Raw genomic sequence first — 12,476 nt, 5'->3', positions numbered from 1 at the left:
GTTGGTTACATAAATGCACCAACCTCCATGGAGAACCATGACTTTCTACTGTATCACCAGAACCAGAAAAACCTGCCGCCCTCCTCAGTACCCATTCCTCTTCACCCCCACCAGCAGCTTTCATTCCTCAACTCTCACCAACGTTCCTTTTTATCCATTCCTCATCACCCCATTCCCTCTCGTCAACAGCACCAATTCCTCTTCACCCCCCAACATACACACCAGCACCCCCCACCCTACTAACCAACTTTTCCCATTTCCCTCTCGCTTCTCCTCCCTCGTCGGCTTCTCTCCCATTCCACCCTCACCTCTTCCATTTCCCCTCAACACCACCCCCCAAGCAACTCTCCCATTCCCCTTTACTTCCTCCCACAGCATCACTCCCGCTCCCCCAGCTACCTTACACAACTTTACCCCCAGCATCCTTCCTGCTGCCTTCCTACCTCTCCCTTGCTATTGAATCCAAGGATCTCAAAGCTAATACTGGATGTGCGACCAGACTGTATCTCATGAAGATGACGAAAGAGATTGAGCCTGGCCCGGCCCCGTCCATTGTCCAGCTCCCCCTGTGTAAGGACCCCCAGTAGAGTAGACTTCCCAGAGTCCACATTTCCCAGGACAGCGACTCGCAGGTCCAAAAACTGAGGAAACAAAGTATATTATCCTGTGTGAGTGGAGATCCGCAAGATACAGAGACACGATGAAGCTCAGAGTCATTGTACTGTGCACATACCTGTTGGTTGTCTGGGACCTTCCGGATCAGAACCTCTGTGATCTTCCTAGGAGAGTCATTGTCATAATCAACTTCACGTTCTCGTAATACTGTGATATCAGCACCAACCCTACAGAGAGAGGCAACATGGATATCACAACACAAACTGTGAAAGACGGGATAGAATACAACTCGGCCCAGGACAGGAAGAGAGCTCAAAACCGTCTCCACCCTCTCCAAAACTATCAGAAAAAAAAGGTTTTGGTTGGTGACCAACATAAAAGATGAATTCCGGGTATGGTAAGTTTTTACACAATTACGTTGGTCAAGCTTGGAACATGGTAGCTATTATGTATATACCATATCTGGCCTGTTTCCCTAAAAGCTGGAAATCACTGAAGGAGACACTGCTACTCCAATGATTTCCTACCAGCTACCTGGGTCTCATGCCAAGTGGATGGCCTGCTGCATTCTGAGTACAGAAGGTTGGCAGCTCAGCATGGGTACCATTCAGAGAAAACTTTGCATTTTCTGAATGAATGCAAAGCCTTTTCTGATTTGATGAGGTGGAGAGGAGGAACAGTGAAGTCTCACTCACCACCTCATCCACAAACACTTTGCATTCATTCAGAAAATGCAAAGCATTCTTTTAATGGCACCCTTGCTGAGAAATCTACCTCACCAGGCCAGCTGTACAATACAGGACCTGGAAGCAAGTGGAGATCACTGAAAGGGTAACTAAACCCACAACAGTAAAATCAGCCGGTATATGCAGTAAAGCATGCTTGTTATACTCTCTATGGAACCTAAGGGGTTAATCTTCTGCATTGTGTAAAAAGGCTCCAAAAGAAAAACAAACGAAACCAGCGCTCCAATCTTCATGCAAGCCAAGGAATTGTCAAATGCCAACCGAAGAGGTGCTGCCCTTCCTTAGCTCTGAGGAAGGGGGTTTAACTCCCGAAACGCGTCAGCTTATTCGCATCATTAGACACAGTTGCATTGTGACTGTTTTTGTGGATCACCTATACTGCCTATTATCACGTTGGTTTGTGAGTATACATCCTTTCTATTTAATAAATTACGTGTTATACCACGGTAATGCACGATGAGAGTGCGCCCTTGTTTGTTTTTATTCATCAGTGTAAAAAGGCTGTTTGATCCTGTCTTCTCTGCCCCTCCTTTTGTTCAAATGTTCACACTGATAAGGCAGACTGAACCCGCAGCCCTTCTGCACATGCTCAGTTTAGTGTGTATTGCTAGATGTTTTTGTTTTTTTTTCCCTTGGGAAGAGTGCATGGAATCAGCACAGGGCCAATCAGCGCTGTCCAGACAGAGGGTCAGGGGTTTTGCATCCTGCTAGAGCAGAAAGAAAACTCCTCCTACAACCATTAACCAGTAATCTGCTGTACACTGACAGAAGTCACAAGACTGCTCTAACTGCTGATGGGAAAAGGTATTTAGCAGTTTAGATTTACTAAAATAAATTTCACTTCCATGTTCTGTGGGAGACAAGATATAGTGAATGCAGGGTCCGGGTTTTAGTGGTGGTATCCACTTCAGGGATTTCCAGCTTCTGGGGTATTGGCCAGGTATGGTGTATACAGAGTTACACTGGTCCAAGCTGGACCAATATAACTATGTAAATATATACCATGCCTGTAATTCTTCTTTAAAACCTTTTGCAGTATTGTGCCTTTTCATTAGTCCTTATCGAAATGCAGATTCTTCTCACAGACTACCTCCTCCACATTCTACTTACAGGACTTCCCTTGTGTCACTTCCTTTCTCTAGAACTCCTGTCCACATTCACCATCCCTCCAAATCTAGATTAAGTAGATTATTCATTTCACGTTCACACAAATCAATATGGCAGCATTACAAAAGCACTATATTAGAGTAAACATGTTCCCCTTCCTTGCAATAGGAAACAAGTGCTGCTCCTGACCTCCCTCAGGACTGGAAGCCTAGACTTACATGATCTCGGTCCACCAGAAGCATTGTATTTCACCTCATTAGAGACTGAAGACAGTCTCTAATTTCCACTGGGACAGAACCTGTCTTGCTGTGAAAGAAGAGAAACCTCAAGGTGCAAGCTTTGGGAAGAGCTGCCAAGAGGAAAGCAGAACCATCATATGAATTGAGCAAATACTTATTGTACAGTATATGTGGTGAGTGTGGGATTCTCCTAAGCCATACATAGTTTCCAAAAAACATCACAGCAATCTGCCTCAGTACACCTCCAAACACCCCCAGCCCAGAGGCAAGTAGTGGGCTTGCTCTTGGGAAGGCTTATGCAAATATCAAAGTGACTTGGTGGATGAATATTAGTCCAGAAGACTAGGTGTACCTAGGCAGGCTGTATTTGAATGTAAACTACCCACATGTGATGCTGAGCCTATATGTTTGAAAGAACTGAAAACAATACATGAAAGGAGAGAGCCAGGGATAATCAGGCTTGGGAGCAAAGGGCTGGTAATGCTGGACATCCTCCAGACAGTGCACCATCCCTCCCCTGGCTGCCTACAGTGTTCACTGGACCATAGAAATGGCAGATAGTTTGCGTACACATTGGCTGTTTCCGAGTGCAAAGCACAATACTGCAAGAGGAAAGGGTCCTACTGAGATCCATTGCATTTGACAGAACTGACGGGTGTCTGCACCTTCCCCAATACTGTTATTATAGCTCTTACACATCCTTATACTGTCCAGTGCTGCAGAACATGTTCACACAATATAGATCAAGAATATTCATATCAAATATAGCAGAGAGGTCAGTACTTCTCAGCCATGCGATGCAAGGTGTGAAGTGAGGCCTTCATTTCCTCCTCGGACAGTCCCACCAGCAGCCCGTTGTCCTCAACGCCAATCTGGTATACCGCCTCCCCACGACCTTCCTGCAGCCGCCATTTCATCTGGGTCACCAGATGCTCAAAACGATACTGGGATGGGTTGACCAGCTTTAGCTAGGTGATAAGAAGGAAGTCACATGATATTGGCAGCCTAGGCACAGGGAAAGGTCCAGAGGTGACACACAGGGCAGAGGGTCAGGAAGGAGGAGTCACATGAGATGGGCAGCCTAGGCACGAGAGGAAGTCCAGAGGTGACAGAGAGCCAAGCAAGTCAGGAAGGATTAGTCACATAAGTTGGTAAGCCAAAGCACAGAAGAAAGTTCAGAGGTGACAGATAGCCAACGCGGTAAGAAAATAGGAGTCACATGATATGGGCAGCCTAAGCACAGAAGAAAGTCCAAAGCTGACAGTCAGCAAGGGAGGTTAGGAAGAAGGAATCACATGATTCATGTAGCCGAGGCACAAGGGAAGGTCCAGAGGTGACAGACAGCGAGGGTGGTTAGGAAGGAGGAATCACATTATTATTTTAGAATTATACAGGATTTATATAGCTTAAAAAGCCCTCCCTGGACCCAAATGACCCGAACAACCTCAGATCCATCTCCCTGCTCCCATTCACATCCAAACTCCTCGAGCGCTTAGTCTACACTCGCCTAAGCTCTCACCTCAACGACAACCACCTCCTCGATCCCCTACAGTCCGGCTTCCGTCCCCTACACTCCACCGAAACTGCCTTACTCAAACTCTCCAACGACCTGCTAAACGCCAAAGCGAATGGCCACTACTCAGTGCTCCTACTCCTTGACCTCTCCGCGACCACCCCCTCCTCCTCAAAAAACTACACACCCTCAGCCTCAGAGATTCCGCTCTCTCCTGGCTCTCGTCCTACCTATCACAACGTTCCTTCAGCATTACCTATAACGCTACCACCTCCCCCTCACTGTTGGGGTTCCTCAAGGTTCCGTCCTTGGGCCCCTTCTCTTCTCCATCTACACCTCCTCCCTTGGCCAACTCATACACTCTCACGGCTTCAACTACCACCTCTATGCCGACGATACACAAATCTCTCGCTCAACCCCCCACCTCACCCCCTCGGTCTCCGCCCGAATCACACACCTACTGAGCGACATATCAGACTGGATGTCGCTCCACTTCCTTAAACTGAACCTCTCCAAAACCGAGCTCCTAGTCTTCCCCCCAGCCTGCACACCACCCCCCACTGACTTCTCCATCACATCCAACAATGCCACCATCAAACCCGCCCCGCAGGCCAGAGTACTTGGTGTCATTCTGGACTCCAACCTATCCTTCCAGCCCCAAGTCCAATCACTAACAAACTCGTGCAGACTCCGCCTCCGCAACATCGCCAAAATCCGCACGTTCCTAACCCCAGAAACCACTAAACAGCTCATCCACTCCCTCATCATATCTCATCCACTCCCTCATCATATCACGACTCGACTACTGCAACTCCCTCCTCACTGGCCTGCCTTGCCACAGGCTATCCCCGCTTCAGTCGATCCTGAATACGGCTGCCAGACTCATTCACCTTTCCAACCGCTCCATCTCCGCCACCCCCCTCTGCCAATCCCTCCACTGGCTTCCGATTGCACAATGGATCAAATTCAAAATCCTAACACTGACGTACAAAGCCGTCCACCATACTGCCCCGAACTACATCACTGACCTAATATCCAAGTACTGCCCAACACACACACTCCGCTCCTCACAAGACCTCCTTCTCTCTAGTTCCCTGGTCTCCTCCTCCCATGCCCGCCTCCAGGATTTCTCCAGGGTGTCACCCATCCTCTGGAACTCCCTGCCCCAACCCATCAGACTATCACCTACTCTCCTCTCCTTTAGGCGCGCCCTGAAAACCCACCTCTGCAGGAAAGCCTACCCCACCCCTTGCTAACTTGCCAACCTCCTCCACTCTTCCTACCACTCCATCCCCCACAGCTATCTCCTCCTGTGCCACCATCCCCTCCCTCCTAGATTGTAAGCTCGAAAGAGCAGGGCCCTTGATCCCCTCACGTTTTGCATTGTATTGGTATTGTTCTGTCACATGTTCTGTCCACCTTTGTAATGTACAGCGCTGAGCGAACTGTTGGCGCTTTATAAATACTGTATAATAATAATATAGCGTCAACAGTTTGCACAGCGCTTTACAATGTATCACATGATTCAGATAGCCTAGGCACATGGGAAGGGCCAGAGGTGACAGACAGAAAGGGAAGTTAGGGAGGAGTCGTCACATGATTCAGGTAGTCTAGGCACAAGGGAAGGTCCAGAGGTGACAGACAGTGAGGGTGGTTAGGATTGAGGAGTCACATGATATGGACAGCCTAGGCATAAAAGAAGGTCAAGAGGTGACACAAAGAGGAAGTCAAGTCAGGAAGCAGGAGATGCACAATAGGGGCAGCCTAGGCACAGGGGAAGGTCCAGAGGTGACAGAGAGAGGGAGGTCATGAAGGATGAGTCACATATGGGTAGCCTATGCATGCAGAAAATCCTGAGGTGAGACAATGAGGTGGTAAGGAAGCAGGAGTCACATGAAATGGGTATCCTAGGCACAGGGGAAGGTCCAGAGGTGACAGACAGTGAGGGAGGGAGGTTAGGAAGGAGGAGTACAGATACCAACCTTATACTCAATGTTCCCTTCCTCTGCCTGAAACAAAACAGAACACTCAGTCAGACCCCTGAACACCAATCTCACAACATGCAGCAACACAAAGGTTAATCTCACAACAAATGACAAGTCACTTCAGGGATTTCCTGTGTGGTAATTAACGAGCCTGAATTACAGTCATTAACAATTATCATTCTTGTTTCTGGTGAGTCATGCAGGGGTTAATCTTGGACACCATAAACAGGCAGAGCCAGAGATGACAGCGTGACCATCAATATGTCAGGAAGGGGTTAACAGGTGGGAACCAAGGCTCCACCTCTGGGTGTGTCACAAAATACTGCAGAAGGGGCAAATACTGTCTGAGGGTCGGGGAACATCCTAGTAGAGCCAATGTCACCCCTAAATGAACACATGGGGCTACTGACATACAGTGTTAACTAAGGGGACATCAATGACAGGAAGTCAGCCAGGGGTTAATGATGGAGACATCCGTGTCAGGCAGGGGTTAATGATGGAGACATCCGTGTCAGGCAGGGGTTAATGATGGAGGCATCAGTGTCAGGCAGGGGTTAATGATGGGGATACAGGGTAGACAGGCAGGGGTTAATGCTGGGGATACAGGGTAGACAGGCAGGGGTTAATGCTGGGGATACAGGGTAGACAGGCAGGGGTTAATGATGGAGACATCCGTGTCAGGCAGGGGTTAATGATGGAGGCATCAGTGTCAGGCAGGGGTTAATGATGGAGGCATCAGTGTCAGGCAGGGGTTAATGATGGGGATACAGGGTAGACAGGCAGGGGTTAATACTGGGGATACAGGGTAGACAGGCAGGGGTTAATAGCACAGTTGGGATATCAGTGTGGGGCAGATGAGGGAGGGGGAGGGGACACGTCACCAGGTTCCCTGTCTGACACTTAACTCTCTGACTGCCGACTCCATCCTGTGTACAGACAGTGGAAGGAGATTGTCAGCTCCTCTGCCCGCTGATATGGCCAGCAATGCCCAGCAAGTCAGTGTTTACACACAGCGATCTATATATAGCACCCACACAGACCTGGCCCCATCTATAAATATTCTGTACAGCAGACAAGTATGGACACGTCTCCCGAGTACACAACCATCAGCTGATCTCCCAGTTATTTGAGTCACAGCAAACAGCACAAACACTGGTACAGAGCCAACACAACACTGTCACCGCTCACTGATCACAGAGCCAACACAACACTGTCACCGCTCACTGATCACAGAGCCAACACAACACTGTCACCGCTCACCGCTCACAGAGCCAACACAACACTGTCACCGCTCACAGAGCCAACACAACACTGTCACCGCTCACTGATCACAGAGCCAACACAACACTGTCACCGCTCACTGATCACAGAGCCAACACAACACTGTCACCGCTCACAGAGCCAACACAACACTGTCACCGCTCACTGATCACAGAGCCAACACAACACTGTCACCGCTCACTGATCACAGAGCCAACACAACACTGTCACCGCTCACTGATCACAGAGCCAACGCAACACTGTCACCGCTCACTGATCACACAGCCAACGCAACACTGTCACCGCTCACTGATCACAGAGCCAACGCAACACTGTCACCGCTCATTGATCACAGAGCCAACACAACACTGTCACCGCTCACTGATCACAGAGCCAACACAACACTGTCACCGCTCACTGATCACACAGCCAACGCAACACTGTCACCGCTCACTGATCACAGAGCCAACGCAACACTGTCACCGATCACTGATCACACAGCCAACGCAACACTGTCACCGCTCACTGATCACAGAGCCAACGCAACACTGTCACCGCTCATTGATCACAGAGCCAACACAACACTGTCACCGCTCACTGATCACAGAGCCAACACAACACTGTCACCGCTCACTGATCACACAGCCAACGCAACACTGTCACCGCTCACTGATCACAGAGCCAACGCAACACTGTCACCGCTCACTGATCACACAGCCAACGCAACACTGTCACCGCTCACTGATCACACAGCCAACGCAACACTGTCACCGCTCACTGATCACACAGCCAACGCAACACTGTCACCGCTCACTGATCACACAGCACACACAACACTGTCAGCGCTCACTGATCACACAGCCAACGCAACACTGTCACCTCTCACTGATCACACAGCCAACGAAACACTGTCACCGCTCACTGATCACACAGCACACACAACACTGTCAGTGCTCACTGATCACACAGCCAACGCAACACTGTCACCGCTCACAGATCACAGAGCCAACGAAACACTGTCACCTCTCACTGATCACACAGCCAACGAAACACTGTCACCTCTCACTGATCACACAGCCAACGAAACACTGTCACCGCTCACTGATCACACAGCCAACGCAACACTGTCACCGCTCACTGATCACACAGCCAACGCAACACTGTCACCTCTTACTGATCACACAGCCAACGAAACACTGTCACCGCTCACTGATCACACAGCACACACAACACTGTCACCGGTCACAAATCACAGAGCCAACACAACACTGTCACCGCTCACTGATCACAGAGCCAACACAACACTGTCACCTCTCACTGATCACACAGCCAACACAACACTGTCAGCGCTCACTGATCACACACAACACTGTCAGCGCTCACTGATCACACAGCCAACAAAACACTGTCAGCGCTCACTGATCACACAGCCAACGAAACACTGTCAGCGCTCACTGATCACACAGCCAACGAAACACTGTCACCGCTCACTGATCACACAGCCAACGAAACACTGTCACCACTCACTGATCACACAGCCAACGCAACACTGTCACCGCTCACTGATCACAGAGCACACACAACACTGTCACCGCTCACTGATCACAGAGCCAACACAACACTGTCACCGCTCACTGATCACAGAGCACACACAACACTGTCACCGCTCACTGATCACACAGCACACACAACACTGTCACCTCTCACTGATCACAGAGCCAACACTACACCACAGAACTTGTGTGTTTAAGGAGGGGGGGGGGTAGTATTACTAACTCAAAAGAATAGTAGGGAGTATTAATGTCTCAAATAACAGGTTATAGGGGTATTATTACCGAGTAAGGGGGGCATTATTACCCCACATATCTAGTGTGTGTGTGGGGGGGGGGGGTATTATTACCTCAGAAGACAGGTTAAAAGGTATTCTTATTACCTCAGGGGACAAGAACTGGGGGTATTATTACCTCAGGAGACAGGTACTGGGGGTATTATTACCTCGGGGGACAGGTACTGGGGGTATTATTACCTCAGGAGACAGGTACTGGGGGTATTATTACCTCGGGGGACAGGAACTGAGGGTATTATTACCTCAGGGGACAGGTACTGGGGGTATTATTACCTCGGGGGACAGGAACTGAGGGTATTATTACCTCGGGGGACAGGAACTGAGGGTATTATTACCTCAGGGGACAGGTACTGGGGGCATTATTACCTGAAGGGACGGGGGTGCTTTGTTACCTCAGGGGACGGGTATTGGGGGCATTATTACCGCAGAGGACGGGTATGGGGGGCATTATTACCTCAGAGGACGGGTATGGGGGGCATTACTACCTCAGAGGACGGGTATGGGGGGCATTACTACCTCAGAGGACGGGTTCGGGGGGCATTATTACCTCAGGGGACGGGTATGGGGGGCATTACTACCTCAGGGGACGGGTATGGGGGGCATTTTTACCTCAGGGGACGGGTATGGGGGGCATTATTACCTCAGGGGATGGGTATGGGGGGCATTATTACCTCAGGGGACGGGTACTGGGGGCATTACTACTTCAGAGGACGGGTATGGGGGGCATTATTACCTCAAAGGGCAGGTATGGGGGCATTATTACCTCAGAGGACAGGTATTGGGGGGCGTTATTACCTCAGGGGACGGGTATGGGGGGCGTTATTACCTCAGGGGACGGGTATGGGGGGCGTTATTACCTCAGGGGACGGGTATGGGGGGCGTTATTACCTCAGAGGACGGGTATGGGGGGCGTTATTACCTCAGGGGACGGGTATTGGGGGCATTATTACCTCAGAGGACGGGTATTGGGGACATTATTACCTCAGGGGACGGGTATGGGGGGCATTATTACCTCAGAGGACAGGTATGGGGGGCATTATTACCTCAGAGGACAGGTATTGGGGGCATTATTACCTCAGAGGACAGGTATTGGGGGCATTATTACCTCAGGGGACAGGTATTGGGGACATTATTACCTCAGGGGACGGGTATTGGGGACATTATTACCTCAGGGGACGGGTATTGGGGACATTATTACCTCAGAGGATGGGTATGGGGGGCATTATTACCTCAGAGGATGGGTATTGGGGGCATTATTACCTCAGAGGACGGGTATTGGCGTTATTATTACCTCAGAGGACAGGTATTGGGGGCATTATTACCTCAGAGGACGGGTATTGGGGGCATTATTACCTCAGAGGACGGGTATTGGCGTTATTATTACCTCAGAGGACAGGTATTGGGGGCATTATTACCTCAGAGGACGGGTATGGGGGGCATTATTACCTCAGAGGACAGGTATTGGCGTTATTATTACCTCAGGGGGCAGCTGTTACCTCAGGGAACAGGTATTGGCGATATTATTACCTCAGGTGGCAGGTAGGGGGGGTTGTTGTGGCTCTTGCTGCCCCCGGCTCCTCCCGCTCGGTTCCTGCCCTTGGCGGGTTTCTTGCTCCGGGCTCCGCTCTTCCCTCTCCCCCCACCGCCTCCGAACAACTCCAACAGCCGCGGCTCCATCCTCTCCTCTGCTTCCCGCTACCCACCGGCCGGGGATACCGAGCAGGCCCGGTCACACCCCTCCGCCAATCACCGCTCTCCGCTCCCAGAAAGATCCCGCCCATTGACCAGTCACCGGTTTTCGCTCTCAGCACCCCGCCCACCAACAACACACCGTTGGCTTGTTTGGATTTTCTGATAACCACGCCCACCCCAGTACTGCTCCGCCTAACCGGCCGGTGCTTCCGCGGAGTCTAACAACCACGCCCACCATAACTGAGGGGACATGGGCCACGCCTACATGCCATTGCATCAGGCACGCGGGGTATGATGGGAGGAGACTGGACGTGTGTAGCACAAAGTACGGCCCCCCAGCAAGCCAAGATCCCTCCCCTCATCCTCTTTATGTGTCACATTTGTTACTGCTCCCCATAGCCCAGTGTGCGCTTAGAATGACTTCCATCTTCTCTGTGTCAAATCCATTACTGTCCCCCCTAACCCAGTGTGCACCCAGAATCCCTTCCCCCATCCTTTTGTGTCACATGTATTGCTGCCCCCTCCCAATAACTCTGTGTTCACCTAGAATGATTTCCCCCATCCTCCCTTTGTGTCACATTTATCACTGTCCCCTCCCAATAACCCAGTGTGCACCCAGAATCCCTTCCCCCATCCTCGCTTTGTGTCACATTTATCACTGCCCCCTCCCAATAACCCAGTGTGCACCCAAAATCCCTTCCCCCATCCTCCCTTTGTGTCACATTTATCACTGCCCCCTCCCAATAACCCAGTGTGCACCCAGAATCCCTTCCCCCATCCTCCCTGTGTGCACCCAGAATCCCTTCCCCCATCCTCCCTTTGTGTCACATTTATCACTGCCCCCTCCCAATAACCCAGTGTGCACCCAGAATCCCTTCCCCCATCCTCCCTTTGTGTCACATTTATCACTGCCCCCTCCCAATAACCCAGTGTGCATCCAGAATGATTTCCCGCATCCTCCCTTGTGTCATATTTATTACTGTCCCCCAAGTAACCCAGTCCTCTACCACCATAACCCAGTGTGCTCACATAATGACTTCCCTATCTTTCCTGTGTGTCACATCTATTACTGCCCCCCCCCCCCAGTAACCTAGACGGTATCCAGAATGACCTCTGTGTATTTAGAATGACTTTCTTCCTCCTCTCTGTATGTCACATCCATTACTGTGTCCCCCCACCCAATAACCCAGTGTGCACCTAGAATGACTTCCTAGTTCCCCCTGTGTGTCACATCCATTACTGTTCCCCCATAATCCAGTGTGCATTCAGAATTACTTTCCTCCTCCTCTCTGTATGTCACATCCATTACCGTGTCCCCCCACCCCATACCCCAGTGTGCACCCAGAATGACTTCCTAGTTCCCCCTGTGTGTCACATCGATTACTGTACCCCCATAATCCAGTGTGCATTCAGAATGACTTTCCTCCTCCTCTCTGTATGCCACATCCATTACTGTCCCCCCCACCCCATAAT

General features: G+C 50.4%; 1 protein-coding gene across 2 annotated transcripts in view; it reads right to left on the bottom strand.

Moving 5' to 3' along the window:
* GTPBP2 (GTP binding protein 2) overlaps positions 1-11,057 on the bottom strand; it is a 30,090-nt gene extending 19,033 nt beyond the window's left edge. Inside the window, exons 1-5 of one of the 2 annotated variants that reach the window (XM_089660650.1) lie at positions 10,839-11,057; positions 6,203-6,229; positions 3,491-3,675; positions 734-842; positions 444-641 (exon numbers count right to left, since the gene is read on the bottom strand). In XM_089660650.1, the coding sequence (XP_089516776.1) occupies positions 444-641; positions 734-842; positions 3,491-3,675; positions 6,203-6,229; positions 10,839-10,988 (669 nt within the window). In that variant the 5' untranslated portion in view covers positions 10,989-11,057. Of the gene's footprint in view, positions 1-443; positions 642-733; positions 843-3,490; positions 3,676-6,202; positions 6,230-7,110; positions 7,192-10,838 lie in introns of those variants that run through there. The other variant, XM_089660651.1, reaches the window with a different exon arrangement.
* Between the last annotated feature and the right edge of the window lie 1,419 nt (positions 11,058-12,476).

The sequence above is a fragment of the Staurois parvus genome, unplaced genomic scaffold (assembly GCF_062004578.1).
Source record: "Staurois parvus isolate SC_StPar_1 unplaced genomic scaffold, SC_StPar_1.0 ptg001257l, whole genome shotgun sequence".
In the NCBI taxonomy this organism is placed as follows: domain Eukaryota; kingdom Metazoa; phylum Chordata; class Amphibia; order Anura; family Ranidae; genus Staurois; species Staurois parvus.
This window is presented reverse-complemented; position numbering and strand designations above follow the sequence as displayed.